Here is a 16,666-nt window from a genome sequence, read left to right as displayed (position 1 = left end):
AGTCCCATAAACATGTACAACGAAACACACTAGGGGCCCTAGATACAAAATAAATACTAATTTATACTTTATTAATAATCAGCTGTTTGTCCTGTGTACAACATAAATCAAAGTAAGCTATTTGACCAGCAAATAACTTTCAGTGGAGCGTCGGAAGCACGCCACTTGGTGGCAGATGCAATGCAACCCAGTGGGCTCCCAATCTGCATCCCCTTCAGCATCATTTTCAGTAGCCCCATAAACAAAACTGGCTCTATTTGCAAGAGGAAGTGGCATTTGTGGATTTGCAAATTACTTTTATGGAAATACAGATGCCTAAAGTGACATACAAGTCATGACTGTTTCTCGTGAATGACCTTGATGTATGTATGACCACACAGTCAGTGTATATAAATCATTTTTTCCCATCATGTCTTCCTATTAATGAATTCAGTAATGTGCAAAAAAAACACCAAGCTTGGCTAGAATCCAAAGGGCTTCTCCTGACTTTGCAAACAGTGTAAGCCAGATTCATTACATAACTGGTTGAAATCAAAACACCAAAACATTCTTATATTACTTTTCATATGCATATTTTTTTTTCTTGGTCTTGGACACTTGCAAAGTCACAGAAGCCTACAGCATATCAAAAACATGGAAATGTGTGGGTTATGCAAATCAATTTATGGACATCAGTCAGGACTTCTAGATAAGCACTGCCATACCTTCTTGTTTCCCTCTTCTTGTGCAAACAATGTTGCGAGTGATTGTCTCAGTTTTGATAGTGAGTTGTGGTGATATTGTGGGCACATGTGCCCAGTCCCTGTTTCACAAACCCGGGGATTATTTATTGGGTGGCTTGTTTAAACTTCACGAGGGTCAAGGAGAACGTTCAGAAAAGCCAGAAGCACTGGAATGTCACAAGTAAGTAAATATTGTCATCTGAATGATACAAATGGCATTCTATTATGCATATTGACAAATATAGTAATTTGCCTAAAATATTTGCAAAATTATTTCTTTTGTTCATCTGTTCAAACCGTTCATGCCAGCATTGAACTACAGCTAAATCGTTGTTGATTTTAGATATGACAGCTAGGGACAATCTGGGCTTTTTGGCTTTGAGATGCTTGGCCCACTTCTTGAGCTGAATTGACTAAATGTAAACATGAGTTACAACTTGCCCAAATAACCTGACCTAAGTCAGTCATGCGAAAGGGGTATTAGCTACATTACTTTCCAACATCAACCACAAGCATTTAAATTTAAGTTTACCCCTTAGATTTATATATGCTAGTTGACATTGTGTGTGTGTGTGTGTGTGTGTGTGGGGGGGGGGGGGGGGTGGAGGCATCCACACAGAACAAAATTGATAGGAATATGCAAACTCCATGTACTGTAACTAACTCTGTGCTTAGTTTATTTCTAAATGTGTTATCTGCGCCTTCACTTTTACATTTCTATACCTAACTGTAACGTCAATCCCAATCACTTAGATTTCAGTTTATCTCTGCAAGCTACAAACGACTGCAAGTGATGAAGTTCACCATTGAGGAAATCAACAACAGCACAGATCTGCTTCCAAAGGTGACTCTGGGCTATGAGATCTTCGATTACTGCTCTGATATAGGCAGCCTTCCCTCTGCTATGGATTTGTTGGCGTGTGGGAACTCTATTCATGTGGGGACCAAACGAGCCTGTCGACCCAAAGTCATCTCTGTTACCGGCCCGTATGGGAGTAGAGAAACTATTACCGTATCTCAGCTGTTTCTGTTTAACCTTCTGCCTGTGGTAAGATTCATCCCCTTAGAATATTACTCAGGTTATTATTTAAATAATAATAATTAAAAAAATGCAGATGAAATCTCATGTCACTCTCTTATTATTTTCAATTTGCAGGTGACACATGGAGCTTCTAGCGTTCAGCTCAGCAACAGGCAGAGATTCCCGTCCTTTTTCCGCACGATTCCCAGTGACAAGTTCCAAGTGCAGGCAATTGTCCAGATACTGAGAAAGTTCAGGTGGAATTGGGTGGCCTTCATCGGCGGTGACACTGACTACAGCCGGGATGCTCTAGCTGTGTTTGAGAGTGAAATAAAGTCAGACAACATTTGCTTGGCCTACCGAGGCGTTATCTCAAACGACTCTGCAAACGCTTTGATGTTAGATGTGATCCATAAGCAGAATGTCGAGGTGATTGTGCTCTTTGCTCACACAGAGCATGTGAGACTCCTCCTAAGGACGGCGATTAAAAACAACATGCAAAAGGTTTGGATCGGAAGCGAGACCTGGTCTTTGAGCTCAGAACTGATTAAAGAGAGCAACATAGAACGTCTTGGCACCGTCTTAGGGGTCACTCTACAACAAATGGGTCCCCTGAAAGGGTTAAAAGAGTTCATCCAACGGTCTGTGAGTTCCACACCTCCATCGTCCCCAGCCTCTGATCGCACATGTGGCCAGGTATGTGAGGAGTGCACCAATGTTACGGCCGAGACGATCTACTCGCAGGACTCCACGTTCAGCTTCAGCATCTACTCAGCAGTCTATGCCATAGCTCACGCGCTTCACTCAACCCTGTCTTGCAGTCCCTCATCCTGCATGAATTTGACTGTTGAACCTCATATGGTAAATGCCAGTGTCTCTACATCATTACCTTACATTTGTAAGTGATACTTGCATAACATTCGCATGTGGGATACTGCATACTCCACATTTTTATGTAGTTTCATGATAGTAGAGGACCCTAAATCTGATAGCTATGCAAGATGCGTCATATTGAGATTTCAGCATGTTGTCTTATTATTAATCTATTTTCTTCAGCTCATCAAAGCACTGAAGAAGGTCAAGTTCAAATTATACAACCACAGCATTGAGTTTGATGGGAATGGCGATCCTCCAGCTTTCTACGACATGATATTCTGGGATTGGAAAAGAAACAACCCTTTTGTCACAGTTGGGTCATTCCACTCAATGCCAACACCTAAATTTAGCCTTGACCAAGATCTCATCGCTTGGCACACTGGTAAAAATGTAAGTTAAATATGTCATTTCCTGCTGCTTTTATTGTTTTGACTCAATATATACTATTCTATAGAATGGGATACTAATTTCAACTCAAGTAGAAGCTAATTTATTGCATTAAAAGGAAACAGACTGAAAAAATATAGAGCTGAGAGGGGAGATTTCATGCTGTATGTCGTTTTACAAAATCTTGTGCAAACACTGATCAATAATTAAGCCATTAATATCCTTGCCACCAGCTTATTAATCATGGCCTAACCTGACTTTATAGGTTCCTGAGTTGAGGTGCTCTCCTGAATGTCCAACTGGGTACAGAAGAGTGGAGTCTAGCTTTCATTCCTGTTGCTTCAGCTGTGAAATCTGCAGTGCAGGAACATACATCAACCACACAGGTACAACCAACACAGTCGGCCATCTGTGCCACAAATAATATACTGCATATCTTACAAACTATGCTTTTCACTCTTCCGGATGTTTACAATGTCAAAATGCAGCAACAGGCACGTTATGCCTTAAGGATGCTTTTTGGGCCCATCTCAACTATGCAGCAAATCTAATTTGAATGTTATGCCACTCCATTTAACTGGTCTTTGCCTTTGTGTATAGTGGAATTGGGGAGTCTTGACGTTTTCAATAATTAGTTTCCCTTAAAGGTAGGGTAGGAGATCTTGGAAAACAATTCCAGCAAAGCTGCATTTTGAAAATACACAGGTCAAAAGTCCCAACCCCGTTCTTCAGACTTCCCCCCGAAGCCACGCCCCCAGAGGAAGGTGCAATCAAAAGATCGCAAAATGGGGATCACTTCCTCTGCATAAAGGGGTGTGTCATGCCCATAGACTTCAATAGGCGCGTTCAAGTTCAACTCCAAATGACCTCTTGCAGCAGCGAGAGCTGCCGGTGGCAGCAGGGGAGGGGATACAAACGCTGCTATGAAGTTGTACGCTCTCTACTTCCCGTAGTGTAGACTTGACCATGTGACGAATCACGAGGCACGGACCCGCACAGACCCTTGTGGATATGAGGAGGCATCATTCTAAACACCTGCACATACGTCAGGGATGTAAAAGCCAATTGGGGCAAAGTCCTGACGTCATGAAGGCAGGGTCTAGGCTCCGCTGCACTCCGCAGTACCTCTAGAGCTGCTGCTCCGCTGCTGAGCAGCCGCCTGGTCACACCTTGCTCCCGCGATAAGTTGAGGCCATGTGATACCGACTGCCGAGTCGAAAACACACCGATCTAGACCATTGTGGACAGATTTTTAACCACGTGCATCTTGTGCTGCGCAGTTTTTGTGCTGCGCAGCCATCTTGATCACGCCTAGTGGAACAGCTCTGCATAAAGGGGGATTTTGCCCCCCCTCCCTCTTGCGATTCGGGTTCCAGGAAGTGGCTTCTCATGAAGTATCTTGCTCCGCCCTTAAAGGAACACTTCACCGTTTTTTCATATTAAACTACGTTATTCGCTTAATTAAGACGAGTTGATACATACCTCACGTTTCAATGCATGCACTCACTGGCTCTGGCGCGTGGCGCAACTTTGATAGCACTTAGCTAGCCCAATGCATTCATTAGGATCCAAACAGAGAAGAAGTTAGAAGTGACCAAACACCTCCATGTTTTCCCTACTAAAATACAGTTACAAGAGTAGTCACACGACCAAGTATGGTGAGACAAAATAAAACGAGGTGCATTTCTAAGCAGGTAAAAGGGATAACTATATTGTGTGGCAGAATAATACTGGGAGCACTTCGACTCTGCACAGTAATATCCTCACTCCAAAGTGAAACTGAAAGTGCAAGAGTGTGGATATTACTGCACCACACAATATAGTTATCCTTCTTTCCTGAAGTGGAAATGCACCACGTTTTATTTTGTCTCACCATACTTGGTCGTGTGACTACTCATTTTGCTGCGAGAAGTCACTGTCCGGACAAATGGAACATGACGTCGTCTTCCGGTTAACCTTGTATTTTGAAACAAATATGATGGGCTGATCAAGTGCTTGTCACTCAACATGACTTAAATCTGTGAAATAATGAAGTTAAATCAGTATAGTATAGATATAGCTAGTATAGATACACTGTAGCTATGACTCCCACTGACCTCGTTGAAAAGTTAATAATGTATATTTGAATGCAGCAAATATTATTTGATAATTACTTAAATATTGTGAGAATTCTCCTAAAAATTTAACAGCACTTACAAAAAATGTCCCTTGACAGGTATATTACATGAAAACATGAATAATGTTTACAGATTCCTTATATTTTATAATGTTTCATTTGTCCTACCACAGCGTTTAAACTGTGTCTGCCGGGACATTTGAAACAAATGACCACTTCCGTTCAAACTTAAATTACACCACAATCGTCATACATATCCTACCAAATATCACAAGAGTTTAAGGCTACAGTATGTACACACGTAGCCGGGTATTTTTAAAACCGAATATTTCCCCCCCTCCGTTTATAAAATAATTTTATCCACATTACCTTGGGCCCCGTACACACGTAGCTGGGTATCTGCTTAACCGAAGGTATTTGTCTACGTTTGGACCTGTCATCCACATGACAACGCATATAAACGAATGTTTAAAAAAATCTCCGGGCAAAGTGAAGATCTGCAAATTCTCCGTTTATAAATTGGCGTGTAGCCAGAGATAACCGGAGATCTGCGTTTTTTTTTTTCCAAAACGAGGTAATGTGGATAAAATTATTTTTATCGGAGGGGGGGAAATATTCGGTTTTAAAAATATCCGGCTACGTGTGTACTAAAAAAAAACCCTTCCCCACATAACCGAACATCTGCGTTTTCAAGGCACTCAGATCCATGCTTCTGCAGTGAACAAAGGTCGCACATTTGATATCAGAGCAGATTTGTTGTTGTTTTGGCGCATATTCTGATGTTAAACACCGCAGATCTCCGGTTATCTCTGGCTACACGCCAATTTATTAACGGAGAATTCGCAGATCTTCACTTTGCCTGGAGTTTTTTTAAACATTCGTTTATATGTGTTGTCATGTGGATGACAGGTCCAAACGTAGACAAATACCTTCGTTTAAGCAGATACCCGGCTACGTGTGTACAGGGCCTTAGAGACCACACATGTGAGTTGCTGATCACAAAAAAATTAATTAAAGTTTATTTTTGTAACGTCATCTTTGAAAACAAAGTTTTACCGAAAATTGTTTTATCCGTCACGGCGCTCCCCTAATCCACACCATGTCGTTGACACACTTTTGTCCCCACAGCAGATCCAAACACCTGCCAAAAGTGCCAAGACTACGAGTGGTCTGGAAATGGCAGCACGTCGTGCCAGAACCGGACCGTGGTGTTCCTTCAACACGATGCTCCCGCCTCCATCGTCCTGACCCTCGCCGCCTCCTCCACCATCCTGATGTGTGGCTGCGTGCTGGCTCTGTTCATCCGCCACTACCACACGCCTGTGGTCAAGTCGGCAGGTGGCAAAATGTCGCTGTTTGTGCTCGTCTTTCTGGCTCTGTCCTCCGTTAGCATCTTCTTCTTTGGCGGTCGGCCATCTGCCATCACCTGCAGGCTGCGCAGTCCAACGTTTCTCGTCTTCTACACCGCCACCCTCTCTTGCCTGGCCGTCCGCTCCTTCCAAATCATCTCCGTCTTCAAACTGGCTGCCAAGCTGCCAAAGGCGTACGAGTTCTGGGTCAAACATGGCGGACAGTGGCTGATCATAGCAATCTGCACGATCACTCAGCTGCTCCTGAGCATTTTGTGGGTATTTGCCAACGGACCCCAGCCAAGTCAGAAACAACTCATTAGGGAAACAGTCTTGACTTGCACCTGGGGTGACCAATATATTCTTTATGCTATGTTCATGCTGGTAGGCCTACTCAGTTTAGCCAGTTTTGCATTTGCCTATATGGGGACAGACCTTCCTAAAAACTACAATGAAGGTAAAGCGGTTGCGTTCTGCTTGCTCATTTTCTATATATCCTGGGCCTTGTTTCTCACGATGTACTTTGTTTTTGAGGAGAATTACATCACTGTGGCGAATGCCTTTTGCATTTTGTTCAGTATCTGTGGAGTTTTATTCGGTTACTTTGGACCAAAATGCTACATCATTCTTTTCCAACCTGAGCGCAATACAACAACATACTTTCAGGCAGCAATTCAGACTTACAATCTGCAAATGAGATGAACTCCAGTTGGTCATGAAATAATGTAGGAAAAGTCTCTATCTATCTCTGTCTCTGTCTTTTTATTACTCATTTTTTTATAACTCATTTACTTTTCATATGCAAACTTGATTACTTGCAAAATGTCAGCTGCCTAGAGCATAAAAACATGAAGGGTAGGAAGGGTATGCAAATCATCAAGGCCATCTGTCTTCTAGAGAGGCACAGGCCTTATTACATCCCTTTAGCCTACTTGTCTTTTCTTGTATGAAACATGTTGCTAGTGACGGTCTCCGTTTTAGTAGTGAGTTGTGGTGATATTGTGGGCACATGTGCCCAATCCCTATTTCACAAACCCGGGGATTATTTATTGGGTGGCTTGTTTAAACTTCATGAGGGTCAAGGAGAACGTTCAGAAAAGCCAGAAGCACTGGAATGTCACAAGTAAGTCAGTTCATCTGTCATTTGTCAACAGTCATCTCACCGTTAAAAGGCTGTATTTCTGAAATCGGTTTCCGTTACAATTGTATCTACGAACATTTATTAAACTCTTTGCAAAATGATGTGAGTGTCGCCAATTTTTAGTTGATCTGTTTGCACTCTCTCTGACATACCGGTCACAGTAGAATTGGACTACTGTTGAGTCTTTGTTTTCGATATGACAGGGACAATCTGGGCTATTAGACTCAGTTGTTTGGCCCACTTCTTGAGCTGAATTGACTAAACATGGGCTACAACTTGATCAAATAACCTAATCTAAGTCAGTCATGTGAAAGGGGTATTGGCTAATCTTACATTTCTTTCCAACATCAACTACGAGCATTTAAATTTAAGTTCTAAGATCTATATTTACAGAAGTTGCTATTGACTGTAACATCAGACTCAATCACTTACTGTAGATTTCAGTTCATTTCTGCAAGCTACAAACGAATGCAAGTGATGAAGTTCACCATTGAGGAAATCAACAACAGCACAGATCTGCTTCCAGGGGTGACTCTGGGCTATGAGATCTTCGATTACTGCTCTAATATAGGCAGTCTTCTGTCTGCTATGGATTTCTTGGCGTGTGGGAACTCTATTCATATGGGGACCAAACGAGCCTGTCGACCCAACGTCATCTCTGTTACGGGCCCATTTGGGAGTAGAGAGACCATTACCGTATCTCAGCTGTTTCTGTATAACCTTCTGCCTATGGTAAGACTCATCGCCTTTGCATACTACTCAAGTCATTGTGGAAAGCCATGAGTTGTTTATTTACTTTGACTTACACAAGACAATACAATCTCATGTTGATCTCTAACTATTTTCAATTTGCAGGTGACACATGGAGCCTCTAGCGTTCAGCTCAGCAACAAGCAAAGATTTCCGTCCTTTTTCCGCACGATTCCCAGTGACAAGTTCCAAGTGCAGGTTATTGTCCAGATACTGAGAAAGTTCAGGTGGAACTGGGTGGCCTTCATCGGCGGTGACACTGACTACAGCCGGGATGCTCTAGCTGTGTTTGAGAGTGAAATAAAGTCAGACAACATTTGCTTGGCCTACCGAGGCGTTATCTCAGTCTCAAACGACTCTGCAAATGCTTTCATGTTAGATGTGATCCATAAGCAGAATGTCGAGGTGATTGTGCTCTTTGCTCACACAGAGCATGTGAGACTCCTCCTAAGGACGGCGATTAAAAACAACGTGCAAAAGGTTTGGATCGGAAGCGAGGCCTGGACTTTGAGCTCAGAACTGATTAAAGAGAACAACATAGAACGTCTTGGCACCGTCTTAGGGGTCACTCTGCACCAAATGGGTCCCCTGAAAGGGTTTAAAGAGTTCATCCAACGGTCTGTGAGTTCCACACCTCCATCGTCCCCAGCCTCTGGTGGCACATGTGGCCAGGTATGTGAGGAGTGCACCAATGTTACGGCCGAGACGATCTACTCACAGGATCCTACGTTCAGCTTCAGCATCTACTCAGCAGTCTATGCCATAGCTCACGCACTCCACTCAACCCTGTCTTGCAGTCCCTCATCCTGCATGAATTTGACTGTTGAGCCTCATATGGTCAGTGATTTTACTTACCTACTTTACATTTGGATATGATACATGCATTACATTTCTATGTGCTTTTTTGTATTTTACTGTCTCAACAGTAGATGATGCCCATACAGTATATATAATATTTATGTTATATTTGATCATTTATCTGTTTTCTCAGCTCATCAAAGCACTGAAAATAGTAAAGTTCAGTTTATACAACCACAGCATAGAGTTTGATGACAGTGGTGATCCTCCAGCTTGGTATGATATTGTGTTCTGGGATTGGAAAAACAACATGTCTTTTGTTACAATTGGGTCATTCCTATCATTGCCAACACCTACCTTCAGTCTTGACCAAAGTCTCATCGCCTGGCATACTGGTAAAAATGTAAGTTCAATAGAGTTAAATATACTTTGGCGCATTGCTGTCACACACACACACAAAAAAAACAAAGGCTCAGTATCAAGTAATTACGGGAAAGTTTCTTGTTAACAATATCTTTTTCACGTTTTATCAAGATAAGTATCATGTTATTACATGAAATTATCCCATTATTTTATGGTTATGATATTTTTACACAATATAACATGAAAATATCATGTTATTTATAAGATATGATATTTTCATGTTTTTACAAGATATGTGTCATGTTATTACATGAAATGTTCACGTTATTTCATGATAATCATATTATTTCAAGATAAGATATTTATCACGTTATTTCGAGATAACAGTAACATCTCGAAATAATGACTGAGTATCTCGAAAGCTATACCATAGTTCTTATAGTTTGCAATAATCACTAACCATTATGGGAGAAATTGTCGCACAATTGTCACACAATAATGTGCTTAAACCAGAATCGTTCGCAGTTTCGGGCTTATCATGCTGAATTCCCATTTTGACAGGGCTCACTCCAAAGTGAAACTGAGAATCCAAGGGTGGTGATATTACTGCGCTGAGAAGAAGTGCTCCCAAGTGCTATTCCGCCATATAGTATAATTATCTTTCTTACCCACTTAGAAAAGTGCCACGTTTTATTTTGTGTCACCATACTTGGTTGTGTAACTACAATAGGGAAAACGTGGAGGTGTTTGGTCACTTCTAACTTCATCTCTGTTTGGATCCTAATGAATGAACTGGGCTAGCCAGTAGCCAAGTGCAAAGTAACACCACGCGCCAGAGCCACTAGCCTCATTTGACTTCATGTAGCCGTCTTAAGACGACTGCAGACGTGACTACGTGTATATGGCGTCAAAATGCTGCCAGTGTAATTGAGAATCAAAATCCAAAAATTGAGAAGCAAAGGCAAAAATTTGAGAACCAAACAGCAGAAAAACAATCACATTCAACAAAGAAGAGACTAGCGATTCTGTCTTTTCAATTTGTTTAACAACCTCTGCTTTTAATTATTCTTTCTCGGTTACGCTTTAGTCCCTCTCGCTTTCAATTCTTGAAAGATTCTCGCTTCTCGTTTTTTTTTTTTTTTAAAAGAGACCCTATGCAACTTTTTCATAGTCATAAAATCGCTTAGAAATCGTTGTTTTGCTTGACTGACCAGTTTTATCGAAAACAGTCACATTTCCTCCCGCCCCTAGTGTCCCTATCCGCTATTACAACCTTGCAACTTTCTGATGAACGATCGTCTGCTGTTTACATCTGGAAGTCAGAGACGCGTAAGGAACAAGAAGAACCACGCTTGCAATTTATATATTTATATATAGCCTATATATGTATAAATATACACGCTAAAGCTGTCGGGGGAAGCTCTGCAGAGAAATATGCAAGCATAAAACGAGCGAAAACGAAAAACGAAACCGAAACCAGAGATGAAATCGCCAATCCTGCATTATTCCTCTTTAAAGCTTGGCACAGTTTTGACAGACGTAGGGGCGTGGGGATGGGATGTAGCAGCTAATTGGCCACTGAGCTTTTTACCTCAGAACCGCCGAACCAGCGCCAGGGTTGCCAATTCCGTTTATTATAAGCGAATTTCATCAAAATCCATCCATACGTTTTTGAGTTATCTTGCTAACAAACAGACAAACAGACAAACAAAAAAACCCTGAAAACATAACCTCCTTGGCGGAGGTAACTAGAAAAGCACTCAGAGAGCGCAATACCTCCACCTGCATTGTTCTTTATTGGTTGTCATACATTTGAACCTGAACTATTCAGATCGCCACCACGTAGCCATACCATGCCATTGCACCACTCCTGAATCCAAACAGTGATATGGATCACTCCCAAAATGTAATTGTTTCTTCCTTGGGTCATTTCAGACCTTCCCTGAAAATTTCATCGAAATCCATAGATTACTTTTTGAGTTATCTTGCTAACAAACAGACAGACAGACAGACAGACAGACCCCGATGAAAACATAACCTCCTTGGCAGAGGTAATAACTATGTTATTAATATCCTTGGGATCTGACTTTGTTGTGTAGGCTCCTGAGTTACGGTGTTCTCCTGAATGCCCAACTGGGTTCAGGAGAGTGAAGAAGAGCTTTCATTCCTGTTGCTTTGACTGTGAGATCTGCCTAGGAGGAACATACATCAACTACACAGGTACAACCTCAGGCATCATTCTCCATCATCTATTTCCCAAAATATTAATTTGACCTTCTTAGAGGGGGGCAAAGTATGGAGGTGGGGTGTGTGTGTGTGTGTGTGTGGGGGGGGGGTATCCAGCTGTAATCCACACCATGTAGCTGACACACTTGTTTGTCTCCACAGCAGATCCAAACACCTGCCAAAAGTGCCAAGACTACGAGTGGTCTGGAAATGGCAGCACGTCGTGCCAGAACCGGACCGTGGTGTTCCTTCAACACGATGGGGACGCCTCCATCGTCCTGACCCTCGCCGCCTCCTCCACCATCCTGCTGTGTGGCTGCGTGCTGGCCCTGTTCATCCGCCACTACGACACGCCTGTGGTCAAGTCGGCTGGTGGCAAAATGTCGCTGCTCGTGCTCGTCTTCCTGGCTCTGTCATCCGTCAGCATCTTCCTCTTAGGTGGTCGGCCGTCACCCATCACCTGTAGCTTGGGCAGTCCAACGTTTCTCGTCTTCTACACCGCCACCCTCTCCTGTCTGGCCGTCCGCTCTTTCCAGATCGTCTCCATCTTCAAACTGGCTGCCAAACTGCCGAGGGCGTACGAGTTCTGGGTCAAACATGGTGGACAGTGGCTGATCATAGCAATCTGCACGATCACTCAGCTGCTCCTGAGCATCTTGTGGGTGTTTGCCAACGGACCCCAGCCAAGTCAGGTGCAGCTCTTAAGGGAAACAGTCTTGATTTGCACGTGGGGCAACTTAAATATTCTGCTTGCTATGTTCACGTTTGGTTGCCTACTCAGTTTAGCCAGCTTTGTGTTTGCCTATATGGGGAGAGACCTTCCTAAAAACTACAATGAAGGTAAAGCAGTTACGTTCTGCTTGCTCATTTTCTACATATCATGGGCCTTGTTTGTCACACTGAACTTAGTTTTAAAGGAGAAATACATAGGTATCATAGTGGTAAATTCCTTTTGCATTTTGTTAAGTATCGGTGGGGTTTTATTCGGTTACTTTGGACCAAAATGCTACATCATTATTTTCCAACCGGAGCGCAATACAGCAACATACTTTAAGGCAGCAATCCAGACGTACAATCTGCAAACGAGATGAACTTCAGATGGTCATGAAACAACGTAGGAAATGTCTTTATCTCTCCCTTCATCTCGTGCTCACACATGGGCCGTGTCCAAAAGTCAAGGGCGCATGCTGGATAGTACCTCCAGTGGCGTCTCAGTTAGCTTGCTCCTCAGTATGCCTCCCTACCATAGACCTGAAAGAAATGGACAAACAGACTCCGTTGTTCTCAATGGGAGGGGACTGAAACAAAATTCCGTTTACTTTCCATCGTACTGCGCAGACTCGTACTCACTTCGTGACGTTAGCCATCCTGTACATTGCTGTAATTCGTCTGATAGATGGTAGATTTTTAATATTATTACTATGTTTACTTGCCTCTAGGTAATGCTTTACCCTATCAAACAATAGGCTACCGTAGGCTACACGCTTTTTCACTGATCTTGCGAATGACTTTCCGTCATAATGTAGGAAATGTCTTTATCTCTCCCTTCATCTTGTGCTCAAACATGCTGTTCAGTAGGCTGGGTGAACCTTCCTGAACTTCCGGGGGAATGTGAATTTCGCCCGGCAGCTCAAGCTGGAAACCAGCAGATCTATCTCCGCTGTTTACTGCCAGAACCTTTGGCTCCAATCTGAAACGGCCATCCTCTAGTCCTGGCACGCTATTGGCCTGGTGACGCGACGATAACTAAACTTAAGCAACGTGTAGTGCAGTTGAAACAAAGCCCAGCCTCACCAGACTAATGTTCAATCTTAAAAGATTGAGTTTAGTATGGTGAAAAGCAGACTAGCTGTTCATGGCATTCTTCCATCAAGTATATTTATTTAGCTTGTAGTCAAGTAGATGCTCATTAGGCTGGAACTAGTTGTTAAAACAGACTACATATTCTCCATTAGAATGCAATATAGTGCAAAACAGACAAAACTTGCTAGTTTGAAATGACTTAAATGTGTGAATGCATATTTTTAAAGCATTGTTTATTGCATTAAATATTTTCTGATGATGTACACACAATACTGGTTCTATATGCTAGACTAGAGGAAGTGGGATTTGTGGCTTTGTAAATGACATATGGAAATACAGTCGCCTAAAATGAAAGACAAGTCACAACTATTCCTCGTGAATAGTGAGCTGATGAATGACCAGTCAGTGTGTGTGTGACTTTTTTCCACTAAAGTCTTCACTCACGCACATTATTAATAAGCATAAGTTTAACTGTGCAATCCAAATGTCTTCCACCGGGCAACACCAAGGATTAATATCAAAATGGCTGCTGACTTCAATTGCAAACAGTGTATTTTAACACTACATTTGTATCACTATGCCTGTTTGAAATATAAATAAATAAATCAATTTGATTTTAAGTTTGCTTTGAAAGGAGCCGTTTTTTATATCGCTTTTCATATGCATATATTTGTCTTGGTCCTACTTGCAAAGTGTAGATAGCCCACGGCATTTCGCATTTCGCAATCGGGCAAATGGAAATGTGCAGGGGTATGCAAATGAACTCATGGCCACCAGTCCTCTAGAGATACTCAGGCCTTGTTACGTCCATTTACTTTCCTCGTCTTGTACAGTATAAACCATGTTGCTCGTGACTGTGTCTGTTTTGATAGTGAGTTGTGGTGATATTGTGGGCACATGTGCCCAATCCCTGTTTCACAAACCTGGGGATTATTTATTGGGTGGCTTGTTTAAACTTCACAGGGGTCAAGGAGAACGTTCAGGAAAGCCAGCAGTGGAATGTCACAAGTAAGTCCATTCATCTATTATCGCCTGACTGTTAAAAAGATGTATTTCTGAAATCTGTTCTGAAAGTTTTCATTATTGCATTGCCAAAACTATATACCGGTCTGACTAGAATTGAGGTACAGTTAAATGTTTGTTGACTTGTTGATGATTACGACAGGGACAATCTGGGCTATTTGACTCAGTTGCTTGGCCCACTTCTTGAGCTGAACTGACTAAACATGGGCTACAACTCGGCCAAATAACCCGACCTAGGTCAGTCACGTGAAAGGGGTATTAGCTACATTACTTTCCAACATCAACCTCGAGCATTTAAGTTCACATCTTAGATCTACTGTATGTTTATGGAAGTTAACATTGAAAAAAAAAATCATCCACACAGAACAGAATTGATAGGTTACTGTATGAATCTGTTTTTTCACATTTGTATTTCAATGACTAATTGCAACATCAGCCTCAATTCCTTAGATTTCATTTCTGCAAGCTACAAACGAATGCAAGTGATGAAGTTCACCATTGAGGAAATCAACAACAGCACAGATCTGCTTCCAGGGGTGACTCTGGGCTATGAGATGTTCGATTACTGCTCTGATATAGGCAGTCTTCTGTCTGCTATGGATTTCTCGACTTGTGGGAACTCGATTCATGTGGGGGCCGAACGAGCCTGTCGACCCAAAGTCATCTCTGTTACTGGCCCGTTTGGGAGTAGAGAGACCATTACCGTATCTCAGCTGTTTCTGTTTAACCTTCTGCCTGTGGTAAGACTTATCCCCTTTACTCAAGTCATTATTTACATAAACAACAACAAACAAACAGTGTCACTCTTTGATCTTATGCCTATGGATGTATCCCTTTTGCATACTACTCATCCAAATCCATGAGTTGTTTATTCACATTGATTTACATAACCAACAAAGTAGACGCACAAAGTGTTTGTTAAAATGCAGAAACAATATAATATCACGTCTATCTCTGACTATTTTCAAATTGCAGGTGACACATGGAGCCTCTAGCGTTCAGCTCAGCAACAAGCAGAGATTTCCGTCCTTTTTCCGCACGATTCCCAGTGACAAGTTCCAAGTGCAGGCAATTGTCCAGATACTGAGGGAGTTCCAGTGGAATTGGGTGGCCTTCATCGGCGGTGACACTGACTACAGCCGGGATGCTCTAGCTGTGTTTGAGAGTGAAATAAAGTCAGCCAGCATTTGCTTGGCCTACCGAGGCGTTATCTCGGTCTCAAACGACTCTGCAAACGCTTTGATGTTAGATGTGATCCATAAGCAGCAAATCAAGGTTATTGTGCTCTTTGCTCACATAGAGCATGTGACTCTCCTCCTAAGGACGGCGATTGAAAAAAATGTGCAAAAGGTTTGGATCGGAAGTGAGACCTGGACTTTGAGCTCAGAACTGATCAAAGAGAACAACATAGAACGTCTTGGCACCGTCTTAGGGGTCACTCTGCACCAAATGGGTCCCCTGAAAGGGTTAAAAGAGTTCATCCAACGGTCTGTGAGTTCCACACCTCCATCGTCCCCAGCCTCTGGTGGCACATGTGGCCAGGTATGTGAGGAGTGCACCAATGTTACGGCCGAGACGATCTACTCACAGGACTCCACGTTCAGCTTCAGCATCTACTCAGCAGTCTATGCCATAGCTCACGCGCTTCACTCAACCCTGTCTTGCAGTCCCTCATCCTGCAGGAATTTGACTGTTGAGCCTCTAATGGTAAATGCCAGTGTCTCTACATCATTACCTTACATTTGTAGGTGGTGTATCTCATTTATTTGTGGCATAATAGAAACCTTTGTTTGAATTATACTGTTTTTACAGTAGATGATGTACATACAGTGTATATGATTTATGTTGTATTTTGTAATGTATCTGTTTTTTCAGCTCATCAAAGCACTAAAAACGGTCAAGTTCAAGTTATACAACAGCAGCGTAGAGTTCGACAAGAATGGTGATCCCCCAGCTTCCTATGATATTGTCTTCTGGGATTTGAAAAACATTTCTTTCGTTACAATTGGCTCATTCCACTCAGTGCCAACACCTACCTTCAGTCTTGACCAACATCTCCTCGCCTGGCACACTGGTAAAACTGTAAGTTCA

At 42.4% G+C, this 16,666-nt stretch overlaps 1 protein-coding gene across 1 annotated transcript; it reads left to right on the top strand.

The window, feature by feature from the left end:
- Positions 1-1,515: 1,515 nt before the first annotated feature.
- On the top strand, positions 1,516-16,272 carry LOC134079009 (taste receptor type 1 member 1-like). Its single transcript, XM_062535176.1, has 10 exons — positions 1,516-1,770; positions 1,879-2,068; positions 6,251-6,746; positions 8,050-8,344; positions 8,468-9,199; positions 11,623-11,743; positions 11,912-12,441; positions 15,551-15,750; positions 15,898-16,117; positions 16,243-16,272. Exons 1-10 carry the CDS (start codon positions 1,516-1,518, stop codon positions 16,270-16,272), a joined length of 3,069 nt encoding a protein of 1,022 aa, XP_062391160.1.
- The last annotated feature ends 394 nt before the right edge of the window (positions 16,273-16,666 follow it).

This window comes from Sardina pilchardus, chromosome 1 (genome assembly GCF_963854185.1).
Source record: "Sardina pilchardus chromosome 1, fSarPil1.1, whole genome shotgun sequence".
Lineage (NCBI taxonomy): Eukaryota > Metazoa > Chordata > Actinopteri > Clupeiformes > Clupeidae > Sardina > Sardina pilchardus.
Note: the sequence above shows the minus strand (reverse complement) of the source record. Positions and strands in the feature narration are given on the sequence as shown.